The sequence below is a fragment of the Pyxicephalus adspersus genome, chromosome 11 (assembly GCF_032062135.1).
Source record: "Pyxicephalus adspersus chromosome 11, UCB_Pads_2.0, whole genome shotgun sequence".
NCBI lineage: Eukaryota > Metazoa > Chordata > Amphibia > Anura > Pyxicephalidae > Pyxicephalus > Pyxicephalus adspersus.
This window is the reverse complement of record NC_092868.1, coordinates 43,491,871-43,511,707: the sequence shown is the minus strand read 5'-3', so window position 1 is coordinate 43,511,707 and position 19,837 is coordinate 43,491,871. Positions and strand designations below refer to the sequence as shown.

At 38.1% G+C, this 19,837-nt stretch overlaps 1 protein-coding gene across 6 annotated transcripts in view; it reads right to left on the bottom strand.

The window, feature by feature from the left end:
* PRKCZ (protein kinase C zeta) overlaps positions 1-19,837 on the bottom strand; it is a 157,891-nt gene that overhangs the window by 89,119 nt on the left and 48,935 nt on the right. The window contains exon 1 of one of the 6 annotated variants that reach the window (XM_072427158.1): positions 13,826-14,015. The exons of 3 other annotated variants lie outside the window; for them this stretch is intronic. In XM_072427158.1, coding sequence (XP_072283259.1) covers positions 13,826-13,841 — 16 coding nt within the window. In that variant the 5' untranslated portion in view covers positions 13,842-14,015. Of the gene's footprint in view, positions 1-12,471; positions 12,857-13,825; positions 14,016-19,837 lie in introns of those variants that run through there. 2 more of the 6 variants (XM_072427159.1, XM_072427157.1) reach the window with 2 other exon arrangements.

Sequence of the window (19,837 nt, the reverse complement as noted above, 5' to 3'; positions counted from 1 at the left end):
GAGGGACAATTGCATATCCATCCCACAGATACACAGTCTCTGCTTTAATGCATTCCTATGCCACATTCAGCTGCCAGAAGCAATAACAAATATCTGGTTCTTAAAATATGGAGAAGCATGCGACTTACTCAGTATGACAGCACCCAACCAAGCACGTCTCTAACATGGAACTCCTAGCCTACACAACCCCTGCGCCTGTCAACTATGAGGAGTAGCGGAGGAGTGAAAAACAATAATGTGCTGCTGGGAAGAGCAGAAATAAACATAAAGCAGTAAATCACACGTCTCTGCTACTGGAAGAGGAGCCAGAAGGTGAAAGATTATTTACAGGAATTAGTTATAAAAAAATAAATTGAGGACTTTTTTTTTAAATCTTGAATGACAGATGGATGAACCAACAATTAAAAAAAAACTAAAGGCAAAATGACATGTGATGCACTCTGGCAACAGCATTACCACAGACTATTGTATTCTTGCTACAAGTTACATATACAGTTTTATTGTCCGTTGAAACTACCAGGGTTCCTCCAGAGATTGCTAGAGGTTCTTTGAGCAATGACTAAATTCTAACACTCAGATCAGTTTAACGCACCTACAAACAAAAAGGATTTCCTTTTGGATAACCAACCAAATAACGGAACTTTGTAGGCCGAATGAACAACTTCTCCAATGAAGTTAAATTGTATAAAATTAGTCTTATTACAAATCACATTCTAAAATATATAAAAAAAACAATAAAATATTAGTAGCACCAATATAGATCTCAGTATAGAAACTCTCTTAATATGAGGTATTCCAACCTTCCAGGCGTTTCGTGGAATCTTAGTCCACTTCCTCAGGAAGAGGAGATATCTATATGCTGGGTGCAGGTAATCACCTACAAGTCCTTCTCTCACAGATTCTTAGTTAGGATACGGCACGAACAGGGCGCAAGGCAGGCAGTACCTTCATGATGCAACCAAAGGGAAAGGAAAGGTTTCAAACAGTGTTGCTCATTTTACAGAAAAAAAAAAGACTGCATCTTTTGCTCGTAAGGTGCTCCACATATGTCTGCCTAGAAGATAAACAGGTTTTTTTGTCTTGTTTGTAGTTCTAATTTTGGGAAGTGGCCAAGGTAATCACAATTCTGAAGGGGTCCAAACCATATTATATATTTGTCAGTTTAACTGAAACCAATGATCTTTTTGGCAATCAGTAAGGATTACATGCTTGCCACTGGCAATGCAAAACACATTCATCCCACTGACCACCACACTAATGTACTGTGAGCTGTGGATATAGTAATTAAAGCAGGGGTTCCCTGAGGACCTGAACAAAATTTTAAGGATTCCATCATGTTAAAAAGGTTGATCTATCACTCCTCCCCCCTACATGTATGCTGTCCAATGATTTCTCCATTAATAAAGTACAGCAAGTGTAGCCAGCCAAAGCAGGAACAGTGTTACTGTCTGGAGTACATGGTAAAATAAAGTAGGGGAAAAGAAGACAAAAGATGCAGACTGGTGAGCTGCAATATATTACGTATCTTTATACATATATAAACTATTTAATTCAGTGACATTTATTTTCCTCCTTTTCTGTTTGAAGAAAAAATGAATTTAGAGCAATGGAGAATTGTTAAATGACCATATATAACATGCATTTTACTCATCAAGCTCCCTAATGCACCTTTCACAGAACACAAATAATCAGATCTCTTCTCCCCATTGTGCCTGCCACAAGATCCAGAAACTGTCTGTCCTACTTTTCAGAGTCTAGCTCCAGGACACATTATATGGCAGCGAGGCATGGACAGTTTTCTTTTTACATGCTAAAATCTGATGGAAAGCACCCCCTGTCAACGGATGGACTCTAACAGCTGCTTTCAGTACAAAGTAATAACTACTATCACCTGCAATCAGCTAACAAAATAAAAACCATTTTCTAACATCAGCCACATTTCCCTCTGAAAAGAACTAATGCAACACTAAGAGGTTTAAATAGGAGTAACATAAAATATAAAAAAATATTTTCAACACTAAAATATGTTTTTGTTTTTTTTCTAAATGTATGTTCTATTTAACACACACATATAAGCATTAGAGTCAGATACATTTTTCTTATAAAGAAAAAAAAAACAAATTTTTAAGCCCTGGGCTATGCGATACATGCATCTATTGCTGTGCACCCAGTCCCTTGGTTCAGTCAGTGTTCTATGCGTTATAAAAATTATTTAAAATGAAGGTGAAGACTCCATTTTTCTGACAATAAGCGTATTTCTCTAGAAATCCCTGCATTGGCCCTTCGCACATCTGAACTGTAATGCAGCACTTGGTGCACCATCTAAACATTTGCCCCACTCAACCTCAGTGTATATTAAGTGGATGCAAGAAAAGTAGCTATATTTTTTTATGGCATATAGGTAAGTGAACAGTCCATTTATTTTATGGGCTCCACATATGCGTAGCATCTGAGATATATAGAAATACTTAGTCAAATGTTAGCGAGGCAACATTTCTGCCTAACTTTCCTGTAGTGTAAGTAACATTTCCTAAGTAAGAGACAGGGGATGACACATTAAATGCCCTGTAATGTTGTCTATTTTCCTGCAGAAGAACACAAGTGTACAAATTCTATTTATATAGCTCAGCATGGTTTGAAACAGGACATGGAGAATTTGGGAAAGTTAACAACAGTATGGATGTCCACTGAAACAAACAACACAAGGAAAAGGCACATATTGGACATTGTGTGTTTTTATTGTACCCACACTATGAAAATTGTATAATCTTAATATTTACCCCACATTGCACAAAAAAGAAGTGCACATAAATATGGAATCATACAAGCAAAAAACGTGCTAATAACCCAAAATGCTGTGCAGAAAACCTCCCCGCCACTGGAAAGCTGAAATAAAAAATAAATGAAAACATGAAAAGATATGAAATATAGTCAGGGCTTCTTAACTGGGGGTATCCATACCCCTTGGGGGTATGGGAACCAAATGCTGGGAGTATGGGACTCGATCTCTAGGTACTGGTATTTTTTTTTATTTAATGTATTCATTTATACTTGGGTACATTAATAAATTAGAAATCAAAGTGGAGAAATCATCTTGATGTCAGATGACATGCAAGTAGCTTTGTCAGTAACTGTACCCCGATTCTATGCTTTGATTGCACAAAAACAACAGCAAATATCTCACTAGATTGGTGAAAGTCTGTGTTATGTGGTCATGATAATGAAAAAGCGCACATTTAAGTTTGTTTGTTTAAGAAGTAAAATTGATTTTTAATCTGAAACAGGTGAATCAAAGTTATATTGTAAAATAGTTGTAGCTGTTTTTATATTTGTCATTTTTTTAATTTTGCTTTTTGTAAATAAATATGATAAAATTATTAGTGCTTATGATTTTTCTTCATGGTAACTTCCTAGCTATCCATATCTAAAGTACAGTAAATTCAAGCTGTTGACATATTTGGAAGTCATACTGGCAACTATTTTAAGGAAAGGTGATGGTTATTTCAACAGTTAATTAAAGGGGGTATGGGACCATATTAGATAATCCATTGGGGGTCTGGAGTCATCAAAATGTTAACCCCTGAGCCAAGTGAAGGCACTAAGTGACTGTTTTCTGAGGTGTCGGGGTGAAAGCATTCTAACATTGTGTTCTAAGTCTCTGTAGAGCTGTAACAGGCCGTGTTGCAATGCTGGCATTCTTCTATTACAGAAGCATATTACGCTGTAATCTTTATGTATGCACAAGCAAAAAAAAAAAAAATAAATGAGTGTTCACAGGAATCACTTCACATCTATTCATTCTTTGGCCATGATGGCATTCAGGACAGACTGTCTGAGGTCAAGGCATGCAAGTCAGTGGGATACACTATGGGATTTACACAAAATGAACCCGGGCAGGGATCCAATAGAAAGCGTTGCTTTAAGCAAAAGTGATTGCCACTTGTGCCTGAACAACTAACAATTTAATGGGAAAAAAGCATTGCTGCAAGCACTCCACACCAATAGAATGAACATTTGGACAACAGTACAGCTGTGACCTTAGACTGCGGTAGTTGTATCATCGATTATATCGATATGGGACAAAAAATAAACCATGACTAGAATATTCAAGAAAAAAAAATAATTCTTGTGTAGTGAGCCTCCCTTTGTCAATCACATTTGAACTTGTGCTGCCCAATTGAGCCTGATTATGTGGGCAGGTGACCAAGGCCCCAGCAAGACCACTTGAAGCGACATACAATGGTTTGTACACATGTTCAGTCCTGGTTGATTGTACAAATGAAAAATTCCAAGAGGTTATTGAAGCAAAGTGAAGGCAACACGTTATTAGGATAGTTTCATGAAGGCAGCTCATCAACTGCACAAAGCACCAGATAATGGCAGCTGATTACAGGTGCCAGAAAAAAAACCTCTAAAAAAACAAACACCAACACTCCTTTAACAAACTTTATAAGTAGATAGCATTGTCATACGGAAAAAGACAATACAGTTTGGGGTCCCTTCATTAGGGCTAATAGCCATTTGAGTCTAAGTAGTAGTATTACGTTTTTTGCACCAATCCTATTACAGTGACTGGCAGAGCTACCTGCACTTCCACCTGACAATCACTTATTGCTTGCCAGAGCTCTAGATGAACAAAGTACTTAAATGGGGGTCATAAATGTTTAAAATTAAACATTATAAGGCTCAATAAAGCGGGATTGTTTTGCCTCCTAAAATGTGTTTTTTTTCAGTTCTGCTATGGTATGCAGTGTTCTCCCCTGCTACTTTAAGCCGGGCACACAACTTTTCAGTAATCACCCGGCTGTTTTTGGGTTGCTACTGATAAGTTGGGTCACAATACAGGGGCTGCCACCTGCCTGCATTTTCTTTCCACCCAGCTTAAAAAGATTTCTGGGTTGAACACTGGGTATGGATGATTAAACCTCACTCTGGACTCCTCACAAAAGGTTGTTAGAGCTCACATTTTCTAAGGGCTGGTAAAACATGTAGCAGTGTTGCACTGTATTGAATAATCAGTTAGTGGAATGTGAGATGGCCTTGAGTGACCCTGTCACCATTATTAAAGTTGAACTAAGCATTGACAATAAAATATGTGAGCAGGCAGGATTTTTATTGCAGAAAGTACAAGCCAAGTACCTTCAAAAATGAAATAAACAGACCTGCCTGGTTGCAATTTTTTTATTGGGCTCATCTGTACTTGCACCATTTTAGGCACAGCCCTCTTCATCCAGCGCTCTTTTAGGTTCTGGATCTTTGGGCTTCTCAATTTGACAGATTGGAACTATGTAACTCTTACTCATATTCACCCCCCAGCAGACCAGGGGGGTTCCAGGATACCCAGCATTGTAGGGATCAGAGTATTTAGGAAAAGTTGCAGGCATTTGTTTTTTTTGCAGAAGGGGCTTTGCAATATACTGCCTGTTTGACATAAAGGAGATTTAAAGGAACTTCAATGAACTTCAGTTATACATAAGATTACACAAGATGCCAAATTATTATATACCAAACACAGTTTATAGACAAATATACAATATCGATAAAAACAAACATAACAGTCCTCAACCTTAATTTTCCCTGATATTATATGTAAAATGTGACGCATTTCCTAGCTTCCAATCCCACTTCCTCTGACTCTTTCAAATTGTTGTTTCCTTGTAAAACTCATCCCAACCAAAGTTCATGTTTTTATACTGAACTGTATTACTTCTTCCCAGCTGCTGTAGGTATCCAACACTTCCAGGTATGTGAATGACTACTCTCCCCTTTGGACACGATATTCCTTGCCAGCTACTTACAGCACTACAGAACATAAGAGCCAGAGAAATTACCAGGAGCAGGTTCAGAACTTGTTTAACCTGCCCAGAGAAACTAAATAATTTCAGACACTTGAAAAAAAATAAATGAGGGTTTCAATACATGAGCTAAAGGAAATTTAGGCTCTAATGATCAGGGGACAGGTTCACCTTAATGAACTGAATCCAGGATAACCATGGCACTGGGACTAAGAAGTGAGAAAAAAAGCCAGAATTCTGAGTTGCCAAAACAAAAAGCGAAAAAAAAAGAAAAAAAAAAAAAATTGGCCAACTGGGACAGCCATCACCAACCTTTTGGACCTCACGGACCACTAAATTAATAATTTTAAATCTTGTGCATGCGTGGGGAGCTGTGTTTCACTCAAAGTAGATGAAATTTCCCCCGAGTGACAATATGATGCCAGAATCTGCCCACTCTCCCATCGCAGGCTCAGACCTGCTTGCTAAACATCTTGGGGGGACAGTAAGGCAGGGCTGTGACTACTGGGGACAAGATAAGTTGGGGGGCGCACCGGCCAGGTAAGTTTTCTACAGACCACCAAAATTTTCTTGCACACCACCAGTTGTTGACCGCTGATCTAGGAGGGGATTTCCCTAAATTTGAAGTGCTTTTCTCTGTTGTGCTTTATAAAGGAAGTTCACAGGAAATCTTCATTGAGCAGATTAACAGGGACAGTCACACTTTCACCATTGACAAACATGAATTAAATAATGCATGCCTTTTTTGTTTAAATGTTTCATTTAGTATGGCAATTTCTTTAAATCCAAAAAAAGTATAAAAATTGTATTCTTCTGAGTCCTCATGCACAAGTTTTTAAATGCTATGCAGAAGAATGGACCTTCAGCAACAGCAGCAAGACTCCCCTTCAGGAAAACACGATGATCACTGCAAGGAAATGCAAAAGACTACGAAGTACAAACTAAAGATACAGAAATTTCAAAAGGAATCTGAAGAACTCATGGTGACAGGAATATTCAGTGCCCACAACATGCACATAATAGATGCTGGGCGACATTTATAATGCCTAAAATAAACAAAGCCCCTGTGCAGTGCCATATAATTCAGAGGAATCAGTAAAGTCATGTTCCACTGCTGACTACAGGATCCTGCCATGCTCTGCTAGTCAGTGTATTTCAACTACTGGGCTATTACAAATAATTTACAAGCACACTCTTCATAAAATAACCAACAAGCTATATAGGTAGTATGAAATACAACCGAATAACCAACAACTGAGAACAGGTTGCTGTCGAGCTGGATTATCTGGTGTAATGAAGTGCAGAGCAAGCTTACAATGTCTCGTACCATTTCTCTTGCTTTACCATCTAACAATATTTCCGCAAAATGGTTGTTGTACGCTTTTGTTTGCTAGATCCGGTCACAGCTCTCACGCAATCTTTAGGTAAGTTTACACCAATAGGTGGCCTGTGGGATCTAATTTTGCCACCCTAAAGGCTTTAGGGCAAACTTCCCTCCTCTCTGCATTGTCCCTTGCCATACTGCTGGCTGCAGCTGCCCAATATGTTGTTTCCATCCAGTCACAGAAATTAGGAGGGAAGGTTCTTCTTCATTACTAAAGCAAAACAAGAAAGTCAGCCATGACACAAGAGATGTAAATGATTGTGTGTGCATATACATAATATATATGTGTATCCAGAAGATGTCTTTAAAGTGTGTGTGTCCTTTTATTCTTTTTGTCATTGAGTTTGGTCAAAGAAAATGTAATTACGTAGAAGTAGTAAAACTTTCAGCCAATTAGGTACTGGTAGCAAAGAGGAAAAAGCATTGCATGCTTTAATGCTGAACTCTAGGCACAAAGCTAAATATGCACACACAGACTGCTCAGCCAGTTCCATAAACCATCATCTATTTCATTAACAAAAAAAATTATGGTCCAGGACCTACAAACAACAGCAACATATTAATGAGGTCATCCCTGTGCTATCCCCTCATGTAACCAAGATCACTAAAAGCCTGCAGCTTTGTTCAAACAGAACCAATTGTCTCACAGAGCAGGCCCTCAGTCTTCTTGTGTTAATATGCAAGAAATTACACAAAGGGCATATTCCAATTTTTGTGCTATGCAAAAAATACCTACAAAAAAGTATGATGAATAAACACCAAAATAGTTTTATACGTGCCTGTAAGGCAGTTTTGCAGATAAAACAGCGGCAAATATGAATAAACACATACTAGGTCAAAGAGGTGCAATTTTAAATTCATTACGGTATCAACTACAGGAGAAATTTAAAAAAGTTTAGGCAAGATTTTTTTTTGTTTTTCTAAACCATTAGGGGAATAAAGTTTTAAGTACTATTAATACAAGAACAAACATGGGCTTTCACTGAAAAAAAAAAAAATTGTGCTGTAGCATTTGCACACAATTATGGTGAACATGCTCTGCAATGTTCTCCCCTCTAGTTCCCCTGTTAACTTTCACAAACACGGTTAATCTAGTTTCCCTTCGTCCCTATGAGAAGTCGCACAAATACTTTTTTTAGGGTTCATGAGGCTTCTTTTATTACATGGCCTGTTTAGAACCTAGAACAGCTTCAGAAGATCATTAGATTTACACTAAGGGTGGTACAGTTCACAACTCTCAATTTAGAGCTTGCACACCTTCTGTCTCCCAATAGTAATGCACTTCTGGCCAGCAAAAGAGTCAAACTGTATAAGGGACATAGCCACGCTTTATCAACAAAGCTCAAAGTCAAGGAAAGTCAAGAATTGCATATTGCAGATACATACCTCTTTGCCCTCTTGAAGTTCCTATCTGCTTTCCCAATCATCCCCCCCCCACCTCTTTCAATTGTTTAGTTGATGTAAACCAATAAATAAAGGTCATAACAGGACTTTAACCAGAGAAGGTTATGTTCAGGCAAACAAACCAATAAAAATGGCCTATGTAGCCAACTTACAAAATAAAGGGAGAAACATTAGGATCAAAGAAACCACCAAGATTTTAATGTGAACCCTGACCGCACAAGTACAAAATACCAAGGATTAAACAAACAGATATAAAATTTATTTATTTGATGGCAAATGGCCAAGCTACTTGATGATAGCGCTATGCTTTCTTCTACACAGATTTTCTGGGATTTAGATCAATAAATCATTTGGGATCCAATGACAAACAGAAGCATCAACAGAAAGTTTATGTCGCACTTGTTTATCTCAGGAAAAAGTGTTACAAGGGAACTTGTATGCACTTTGTTTTTAAAGTTTTCTCAGTTGTTCAGGTTTGTTTTAGTTTCTCATTATGGAAGTGGAAGTTTGAGAAATCTTAATTAGAAGATTGCCCCACATTCTAACAATCTGTTGTGCACAATCTGTCCCAAGTCCAAACCAATTATACAAGTCACTGTCAATTCAATAATATGTTAACTATTCAGTGTGAAAAGTAAGGATTATAGTATTTACTATACTGTTTAATTTGGAAGATGCAATCTGCTGATTATTTTTCACGTTATGCTAAAGCTAGCCCTAGATCGGCGGTTGCCAAACAGTGGTCCGTGGAGTCAGGTGAAGGGGGGCGAAGTGGCCAGAGCCGCAAACCATGTCTTCTGTATGGATGGCAGGCTCAGTGAAGTGAGGAGGTTATATCTCTTGACACAACCTGCCCACTCTCCCATAGCAGGCTCGGACCTTTGATGGGAGAGTGGGAAGGTTCTGGCATCATGACTTCACTATGTCGGAAGTTTCTTCCCTTTGAGTGATACATGGCTCCCTGCGAAATAAATTTAGTGGTCGGTGGGTCAGAAAAGGTTGGCTATCACTGCTCCTAAATCATTGTTTCTCATCCAGGATCCCATGGTTTCCTCCAGAGACTGCTAGGGGTTCCTTAAGCAATCAGCAATTTGTCTTTTTCAGATGAGATTACCTGAAAAAAATCAGATTTTTTGGCTAATCCATAAATTGGTAATTCTTCCCACTGGGCAGCAATGTAGAAGGCATTCTTAATATTGACTACCATGTTATTGTACTATGGTTTCTATTTAATAAATCAGGAAATCTTCCAGGTCAATGTGTTTCAATGGCAGTAATAAAATTTTTGAGGGTATTTTCGATTCACTGTTTTATAAATAGAGCCCTATAAGAATATATTTATAGAGAGGGTTCCACTATGATAAAAAGGAGGAGAAAGGCTGCTCTTCAACCCCATATAACAGAAATCTAAATAGCAGAATATGAATATATGTATCAAGATGTTATACACACCAGGTTGTCTTTTTTCCCTTTAGAATCATTTATTGTTCACTTATCCCTTCACCTTTAAACATCTATAAATACTCAAAATAGATATCAATGTATAATGCAAAAATACTTTTAAAGAACTCTGTTTTTTTAAATATGTCTTACTAAAAATAATGTTCCAAAATAATTATAAAAGCCTAATTTAGAGGAGAGCTTACAGGCAAATTATTGGTCTCCTCCCACCTGAATTCTGTAACTGCATCTTACATCAAACCTGTTAGATACAGCAGTGTGCAGCAAATACTGATGCTGACATTTTTTTTTAATAGACTGCAATCCTTTAATGGACTTCTGTCAACCTTTACAGTTACATAGAAGGCCTTCACTTCTCATCATGAATCTCAACCTCGCCCTTTTCTCCAGGTGAGATCTGGCCACACAATTCAACAGTCCAATATCCAAGTCTCTGTTAGCCATTTCTGTTAGATCACAAAGCTTAGATCAAAGTCATGCAAAATTTCCTTTTTATAAAGGTATACATGCTTTAGGCAGAAGCCTAATAAAAAGTCCTTGCAGGATTAGTAATGTGGCTGATCTTTTGCGGGATTAGTAATCTGTGCAAAGAAAGGTACAAGAACGACTCCCTTATTTCTAAAAAACAAAAATTGATACCATGTTGTATCTGTAACAAACTCACATACATAAAGTCTACCTACGATAATGTTGTCCTGCATTATTTGCTAAAAGTAAATGTTGTCTGGAGAATTCAAAGTAGCTGGCCCCCTCCTCCAAGCTCCATTCTTCTTGATGTTCTTATTCCAGCAGCACAGTCTGCTACACCCTATATATTATTTTTTTTTTATGGCAGATAAAAACAAACTAGCAGAAGAGACACAGCTTCCTGTGCATGATTATAATTACATTTAAACAATTATTAATGTATCTGAATATATGGCATATGCAGGGAAGAGTATACAACAAACTTGCAGCTTGTTACACAAGGTCACACAGCTGGAAAGATCTCATCAAATTGGCATCAAAGGAGGAGTGTGACCTTGGAATCACTGTTGGCATAATCACGTGATGACAATGACCTCCTCCCCTCATCTTAATTAGAGTGCCAGCGAAGGGGAGGTGGTGGTCAGACATAGCTGCACAACAATACCAAAATATTCAGGGAAATTCTAATCATCTTTACATGCAAGATATATCCTAAACAAACTCGGCTCTGCTAACATTCACAACTGATGCTCTTTTAAAACTCTGGTGTTACGAACACAAAAACAAAATCTACATTCACATCATTGAATGAAAAAATTTGAAATTTAGGTCCTATATAGCAAAAATCATTCAAGTATGTGTGTATACAAAAAGATCAGTCTTCTTAGAACTATGTGTAAGTAGAATATGAAAATATAATTATACAACATTTTGGGGCACTAAAATTGCAAAGAGAAAGCCAAAATAAGCTTGTTAAATTATCGGACTGCTTAACAATGCATTAAAGTGACAGCTGGTTGCTATGGGTTACTGCACTTTCCTATTGCTACTTGCACTGATGGAACATTTACATGGACTTGGTTCTTCATGGTTTTGTAACCCATATTTGCCTAAAACAAATTGATAAAACTCAACTGGACTTTATGTAAACATTATGGAAATACAGCAAAACTCTGTAAACCAGTTGCCCATTAAAAGGCCCATGGCCACAATGCTTATTTTTATCCAAATTTGTTGCCTTTTAAAGATGCCAGACCTACATGGTGCTATTTTAAAGGCAAAACAGCTTTGGCATCAGACAGTCACATAGGAGTGGTTCACCATTAGTCATAGACCAGACTGAAGGCAAATCACAATTCACTGCACTGGTATGCATAGAAAACTACTTTTTTTCTAATCCAGATTACATAGGGATGCTATAGAAAAAGCAACAGCAGCGATCTGCCTAGTCAGATTCAGTTATAATCCCTTGATTAACACTATCAAAACAGAGCAAGTATCAGCCACTGCAGGAACAGCAATACCGTACCATTAAGCTATTAATCTGTGTAGCCTATATGAATGTAGGAGGATGATCCCATACCCACCCTCCGTCACATACCATTACATAGAATGCAATATATTCTGATAATCTGATACATAAAAAAAATAATCATAAAAATGGCAAGCAACAATTTTTATCTATAAAATAAACAATAAAAACCAGTAAGCCAACAGAGCTGATAAAATTGGGCAGCTGGCATAGATCAAATAAACCGGACAAGGAGGCTAATCAAGAAATCGCAGGTACAGCAAAGGAATTTCTCGATTCTAGCACAAGCTTCTGTCCAGCAGCAGCACATGAGAATAAACTCCTTATGTAAAGGCATCCAAGTGTCTGCTCATTTACAGCACTGCAGAAGATACAGAACCAAGGCATGCACTTCTCTAATAGGAAAAAGATCATCTGTTAATAAATACCAGGTAGCAGCATCCTTCTAGGAAGGGAGCAGTAGAGAAGAAAGCTTCGATCTGTAAAAACGAGGGCCTTGCTAACATACCATCAGATTTCTTGGGATACATTCCTTGCTTTAATATTCCTTATCGGCAGCATCTCTTCTCCATAGTGATGCTTAGTGATTCGATTCTTTGATCAATAATGCTGAAAAGACCTTTTTTTCTCTCCAAGATCTCTCATTCCAGTCTGAAGCTCGACTCGAATCAGCCAAATCCACACGCACGCTAGGGACACGAGCGCTATCTAAGATGTGTTCTAACAATCTCTGGTTGCAAAGCAGAACCACAAGGCACAGCAGCTACAGAGGTGATATGCTGACTTGTCTGCATCACACATACATTCACCCACTTGCACACAGCAATGCATCAGCTCTCAGTATACATCCACAAACATTCCTCACTAGTATTCTCTTTTTTTTTACCAACCCAAAGAAAAGTCATTTATCTGTTTCTGATAATAAAGCATGTGTTAAAGGGAAACATCCCTCCCCACGACAACCACCCTCCCCTCTGCCGTTCCTTTAATAACGGATGCTGCTATTCTGCTATCATTACAAATCAAGGACAAAAGGCAGGATCAGCCTGTATGTTACAGACAAGCAGTGGATAAAGGCAGGAGACGGCATTCACATATTTAATGGAAGGTTGTTTAGATGTCTCCCTGCCCTGTGTATCCAGGCATGGGTGGCTCATCTCATGGGAGGCTGCATTGAACAGCTGAGGCATACAAGAAAACATGGCCTGGATGCCCCAGAAACACTAAAGCGGGTGCCACCAGCCATGCACCTGGTACTACACAAACATAAACTTCAGAGTGCTGCCCCTGACATCAGACTCCGTGACATACCAAAGGGAGGTGCAATATGTAGTCTGACACTATAAACATAACAGAGCAAATCAATCCATAATCATTTGTATTTTATTGAAGTAGCATTCTTCGTTCCTACAATCCAAACAAAAAAAAAAAAAATCCATTGGTAATGAGAAAATAATCAGGACAATTGGGTCCAATTATTGAAATACCATAATTTAACCAAAACAAATACATTATCAGCAAAACTGGCTTGGAAAGTAAGTATTTAATAACATTCGGTCATGTGCACTGTTGGAAATCACCGGTAAACAAAAAAGCTCGCAGACAAGGAGGAGTTAACTAGATCAGCCAAGCAACTAACGAGTTAATGTTGCCTGAGCATCACTGGGGAGGAATCCTGAATGAAGTTTCAGGAAATCTCCAGTGGAAATGAAAACAAGATTAATTTTCAGCAGAAGGCAATGAAGAAGAAACAGATACAGAGAAAGGGAAATAAAGGATCACCTTTAAAAGGATGCATACATCCAAAAGTAACAGCTGGTGCATTGTTTGAGCATCTCGGCTGGTGGCTGTGTTGAGCACCCCATGCACAAAGCAGCCAGGGCTCCCCACCTATCTCCTCCCCTTCTCTTTCTCTCCTCGGTGTGAAGGTAGAGGACAGGCAGTGCTGAGGCGACAAAAGCCTTTTTCTGTGCACTAGGAACTACAGAGAGCGAGATGCTCATAGGCGGTGGGCGGGATGTTCCAATGCCAACCGTGTTACTGTCTGCAGGGCCCTCACATACACAGGGCAACAACACATCCCCGGGAGACTCCCATGTAGGAAAACATTATTACACTGGTCTGCAGAACACATAATTGCTGTATGAAATGGAAGGAGTGACATAGCTGGGGAAAGCTATAACACTGAGATCCTTTCAGTAGCTGGCCAGTAAAATAAGGAGGAACCCTTAGTGGGAATAACACAGCAAGAAAACCCCAGCAGCCACCCACAGCTGGCAAAACATCACAATTCCAAGGCCATCCCTATGCCAGCTCTGCCATTCTGGGGACAGTGGTGATCTGTGGAAGAAAAATGTCAAATCAACAGAATATTCTGTCAATGCTTTTGGAATATGACATTTAGATTAAGGCTAAACCCCATGGGTGGAGATTTCAGGGTAAACAATATTAAAAGATCTCCTTTTCCTAAAGAGAAAAAAAAAAAGTTTGTTTTTAACTCATTCTAAACTGAACTAGAAAAGTGACAGCCACACAATAATAGCTATTGGTAAAATAAACGCTTTGGTCTAATTTTAATAAAACCGTTTCAAGCTCGCCTCCTATTGTGTGTTACTTCCCCCACCTCTTAGTTTGTAAGCTCTTCAGGACAGGGTCCTCTCCTCCTCCTGTGTCACTGTCTGTATTTGTCATTTGCAACCTCCAAAGCACAGCACTGCGTAATATGTTGGCGCTTTATAAGTCCCGTTTATTATTATTAATAAAGTTGCGGTGGAGTTATGAAAACTGGAGAAAAAGGAGTAGCTGCTGTCCAAATTACTTCCACAATTCAAAATATATAATACTATTATATACTATAAGTGTGTACACTAACCTTCACTTCAGAAGTCATGCTAGGTTTAATAAGCAATTGCAAGTGTGTATACATTGTTTTTTAAGAGCTTTTTAAGACTAGGTAAATGCCAACAAGAAGGGACTTCTTGCAAAGCTAAACTGTTACTTTGTTTCTCCTTTGTTGGTCCTCAGGCACTTAAAAAAAACCTTTATATATTCCTCTAAGGCTTGATCTACACAGACATTTTCCCCAGAGTTTAGCCCGAGGCTTTAAAAGCCCACGTTTGAGATTCCCATGCATTTCAATGATTCCTATGCATTCCAATGGGCTAATCTACACTAGAACGTTTCCTTGACGCACGTCGTTTATGAGTGTTATCGATAAACACTTGCAATGTTTTAAAAAATAAAACACGGCAGTAATGCTAGAAAACGCCTAAAAATGCGGGGAAATGCAGCTAAATGCTTCTATTGATTTTAATGGAGCCTTTTTCTGCGTTTATAGGCACTTAAAACGTTAATGCGTTAAAAACATGGGAAAACGCGGCCTAAGGCTGGGTCTACACGGACATTTTTAAAAACGCATCTAAACGTTCCTAGTGCGTTTAAATGCACATTTTTAGGCAAGCTTTAAAACTCCGGAACACGTCTATTCCCACGTTTAAGTTTCAAGCGAATATAAACGTGGGAAAACGTGGAAAAATGACCTATTAAAATCAATGGAAGTGTTTACCCGTGTTTTTGGGTGTTTTCCAGCGTTAACCCCATGTGTTAATTTTTTAAACGTTGCTAGCAGCATTATAGATAACGCTCATAAACGTGCCTCAAGGAAACGTTCTGGTATAGATTAGCCCATTGTAATGCATGGGAATTTTAAACAAGGGCTTTTAAAGCCTCCGTGTAGACTAAACCTAACTTAGCCATCACCTAACTGTACACATAACTTAACAATCCATGATTTTGTGATGCACAGCTAGTTTAAAAAAGAATTTGTTAATGTGCATTGAGATTTTTATATTTTAGGGCTGGTGTCTAAAAACACCACTATTGACTGATTACAATGAGCAAAGCCCTGGGACCCTAACTAAGTTTGCTAAAACACCATTTTTGTTTGTTTGTTTTTCTTCATACTACTTGTTTTCACATTATTTATTAAATCTTAATTCTTGGTTTCTTTAGGCTTAGTCTACACGGACTGTTTCCCCAGCTTTTAACCTGGGGCTTTTAAAGCCCCTGTTTGAAATCCCTATGCAATAAAATGAGTTAATCTACACCAGGACGTTTCCTTAAAGCATGTTTACGACACCTATCTTAAGCGTTGCTTGCAACGTTTAAAAAATTAAAACGCTGGGTTAACGCTGGAAAACGCCCAAGAACGCAGGTAAACGCTTCCATTGATTTTAAATGGGACGTTTTCCCGCGTTTTTGAGCACTTAATATGCAAATTAGTTTAAAATGCAGGAAAACGTGAAAAACCAGGGGAAACCGCGCCATAGGCAAGCTTTAAAACGCTAATAAAAGTGCATAACAACGCATATAAACACAATAGGAACGTTTACAGGCATTTTTTAAAAACGTCCATGTAGATCCAGCCTTTTGGTAACAACAGTGATTAATGCCTAATTATTAAATTTGCAAAGGCCACTTGTTGGCTGTAAGAACAACTAGGGAGGAAAAAGAACAGACCATGGTTACCCCATAACAGTGTTTAAGTGATATGTTATGATACAGTTAGGTCCAAAAATATTCGAATAGAGACAACTTTTTTCTAATTTTAGTTCTGTACATTACCACAATAATTTTAAATGAAACAACTCTGATTCAGTTGAACTGCAGACTTTCAGCTTTAATTCATTGGATTGAACAAAAAGATTGCATAAAAATGTGAGGAACTAAAGCCTTTTTTAATTGTAATTGGACAAAATAAAAAGCTGAAAATAAAATGTTCATTTCTAATACTTGGTTGAAAACCCTTTGCTGGCAATGACAGCCTGTAGTCCTGAACTCATGGACATCACAAGATGCTGGGTTTCCTGCTTTAATGCTCTGCCAGGCCTTTACTGCAGCGCCTTTTAAGTTGCTGTTTGTTTGTGGGCCTTTCTGTCTGAAGTTTAGTCTTCAACAAGTGAAATGCATGCTCAATTGGGTTCAGATGTCTCTGTTCAAATATTTATGGACCTAACTGTATGTGAGCATTGCTCAGTGCTGTAGTACTCTGAGCCTAGGCTGGTGTGTTGTGACGCACCCCCAGGGTCCATGAGGGCTCAGAGGACATGGTGACATCTAGTGGCAAAGATAAATTACTGCAAAGGGAGCTGCTGATTGTTGTCAGTAAGTAATGCAGTTAGAGCTCCACTTTAAATCCCCATGGAAAGCACCATGTGAAACAGTAAAGCTTAAAGTGAAATGTGTTTGTAATTTTTTTCATGCTTTTCTTTAGTTTTAGACCAGGCATTCTCAACTCTTTAAATATATTTAGGTGTCAGGGAACCATTCATAAAATTCATCAAGAATGGTGGGAAAATGTAAACTGTCAAGTTCGTCAAAATGCCATTCATCAAGACAGCTAAAAAAGATCACTGGCATCATCCTACTGGCTTTGCTAAATGGCACTGAACCGAGAATTGTGCAACCCCATCAGATGGGAGGTAAACCTGCCAAGGCTCAAGAAACCCCTAACAAGAACCCTAAGCTTCTATGGAATCCTAGTTGGGAAATGTTTTAGACATTTCATTGAAATATAAAATAAATAAAAATTGTGTAGCATTTCTTTTTTTGCCACTTTATGACTGCTACAATTATGAATGACAGTGCACACAGAAATTTTACTCATGTCATGTGCAGGTCAGAGTAAACTTCAGAAAATATTGTGAACAGGTAAGTTTTTAGGCAAGGAACAATATTTATGCTTTTGTTTAGTTCCACTTTAATAATGAGAGAGGCTTATTTAGGATTTCTAAATTGATTTTTTTTAGTGTTTGACATCCCAAATCACCAACCTGGTAATGCTACGTGGCTGGTGTGCCTACATCACAGCAATTGCTTAATAGAATCACAGACCTCCTTGTAGGTTATTCCTCTGTTAATAGGACTCCCAGCACCATCCACAAGCAATATAGAAGATAAAACCACAGCAGGGTATGAAGGTATTTGTCACTCCCAAAGTTTTGGATGCATTATTGACAGATTATAATTTTATATTCTTCAAGACAATGACATTCGATGGTGCGAGCAGCCGGACAGATAAGCATTATTATACTTACAATATATATTTTATACTTTTTTCTTTTTTTCAATTGTAACAAAGACACTTCCAAGATACATCCACACCTATCAATGACCAGGTGCTGAAACTTAAGATAGGCAGAATTGCCACTTTAATTTGACAAGTGAATCACAGAACCAGGGAGAGGTGTGAAGGAAAAGCACACACAGGCCCCCCATGTACAGAAGGGCTTTAGGATGAAAAGGGGCTCCAAAAAGATAGTTGCATGTATCCCAGAACTGTTATTACACAAGAAACATTTCAAGCCAGCCCAGGCTTCATTTTAACAGTATACATGACTTTATATCAGGGTTATGCCTCAGGTTAACTACTGATAGAAATGGAGGTATATTCATAGCTGCACAGCAAGAAATAGATACATCATTAGTCATTTGGTCTGTTTGTAGACTGAATTATATTCTTGAAGAGTTTAGGTTACTGTACGTTCTACCCTCGGCAGAGGTCAGTATGCGCTTATGTGAAGTCTGTAAAGGAATCCATGCCACTGCTTTATATGATTGTTGAAATTATATCCAAATTTTTACAAAACAGCTATCTGTAACATTGACTTGTGCAACAAAAATTGCATATAGTGCCAAATCATTTGGCTTTTTAATAAAACATATGCACTAAAACAATCCAGGAGAAAGAAAACTCAGTCATCCATCCATCCAGAATCCATCAGTCAAAAAACATAATGACGTCAAACACACACGTTTCACCATGCAACTCCACTGGGCTTCGGCAGGGGCTGGCAAAGTAATATATCATTCCCTTTCTACCCACAAATATAACCAGCTATAACTATTTTTCTTAATTCCGTCAATATCTAGCCCTAACTTTTTTAAACAATAGTATTTGCTAGGGAAGTTAGTAACAATAACAAATTCCAATTTTGTTGAGTTTTAAATCAATATTTCCCACCCTTGCAATTTATCGGATCAAAACAAGGTTTTTCTGTAAATTTAAATTTTATGTTCCATGTTGTCCGCAGTTAAGTCATAACTGACCCTTGGGCCTTGCCTTACCCTTGTGTCCAACAAACAATTCAAACTCCCATTAGCTGGGGGAATTAAGTTCAGCCTCAACTACTTGCTTTTTGAGGGACCCCCGATAAAGGCATCTTATACAATATTAATGCAAGCACAGTCGAGAAACAGAGACAAATAGTTAGAATGGAGAGTTAGAATATTATTATCTTTGCCAAAAGAGGCTAAGGTTCAACATAATGCCCCCAGACAACTCTGACAATCAAATCAAATAAAGAATAGTGGTAGGACAGACCCTGGGTTTAACTGCACTTTTAGTGGCTTTAAGAAGAAACCGCATATTTCCCAGTGCTAAATCTATTCTGAAAAGTGTGCAATGCATTTAGGGGGCAGCAGATTTAGTGACATGTGTCTAGGTATTGGGATCTCAAAAAATCTTTTAGACCCAATTCTTTCACTAAAGTCACCAGTGAGTTAACAGGTCATTCAATCACACCCTGGGTATCATTAAATCTGACAGCAGAAAGATCCATTACCTAGTTAAAATTGTTTATTAAGATAACATTCTACAGGTGTTAAGCAGTCCTCAAGAAAAATGATAGTATAACGCAATGACACATCTGCAGTGTTAAATCATCAGAATATGTTCATTCTCTTTCTGTGAAATAATCACATCCTTGGTATCTTTAGGATAAGAAGTCTTCCTTA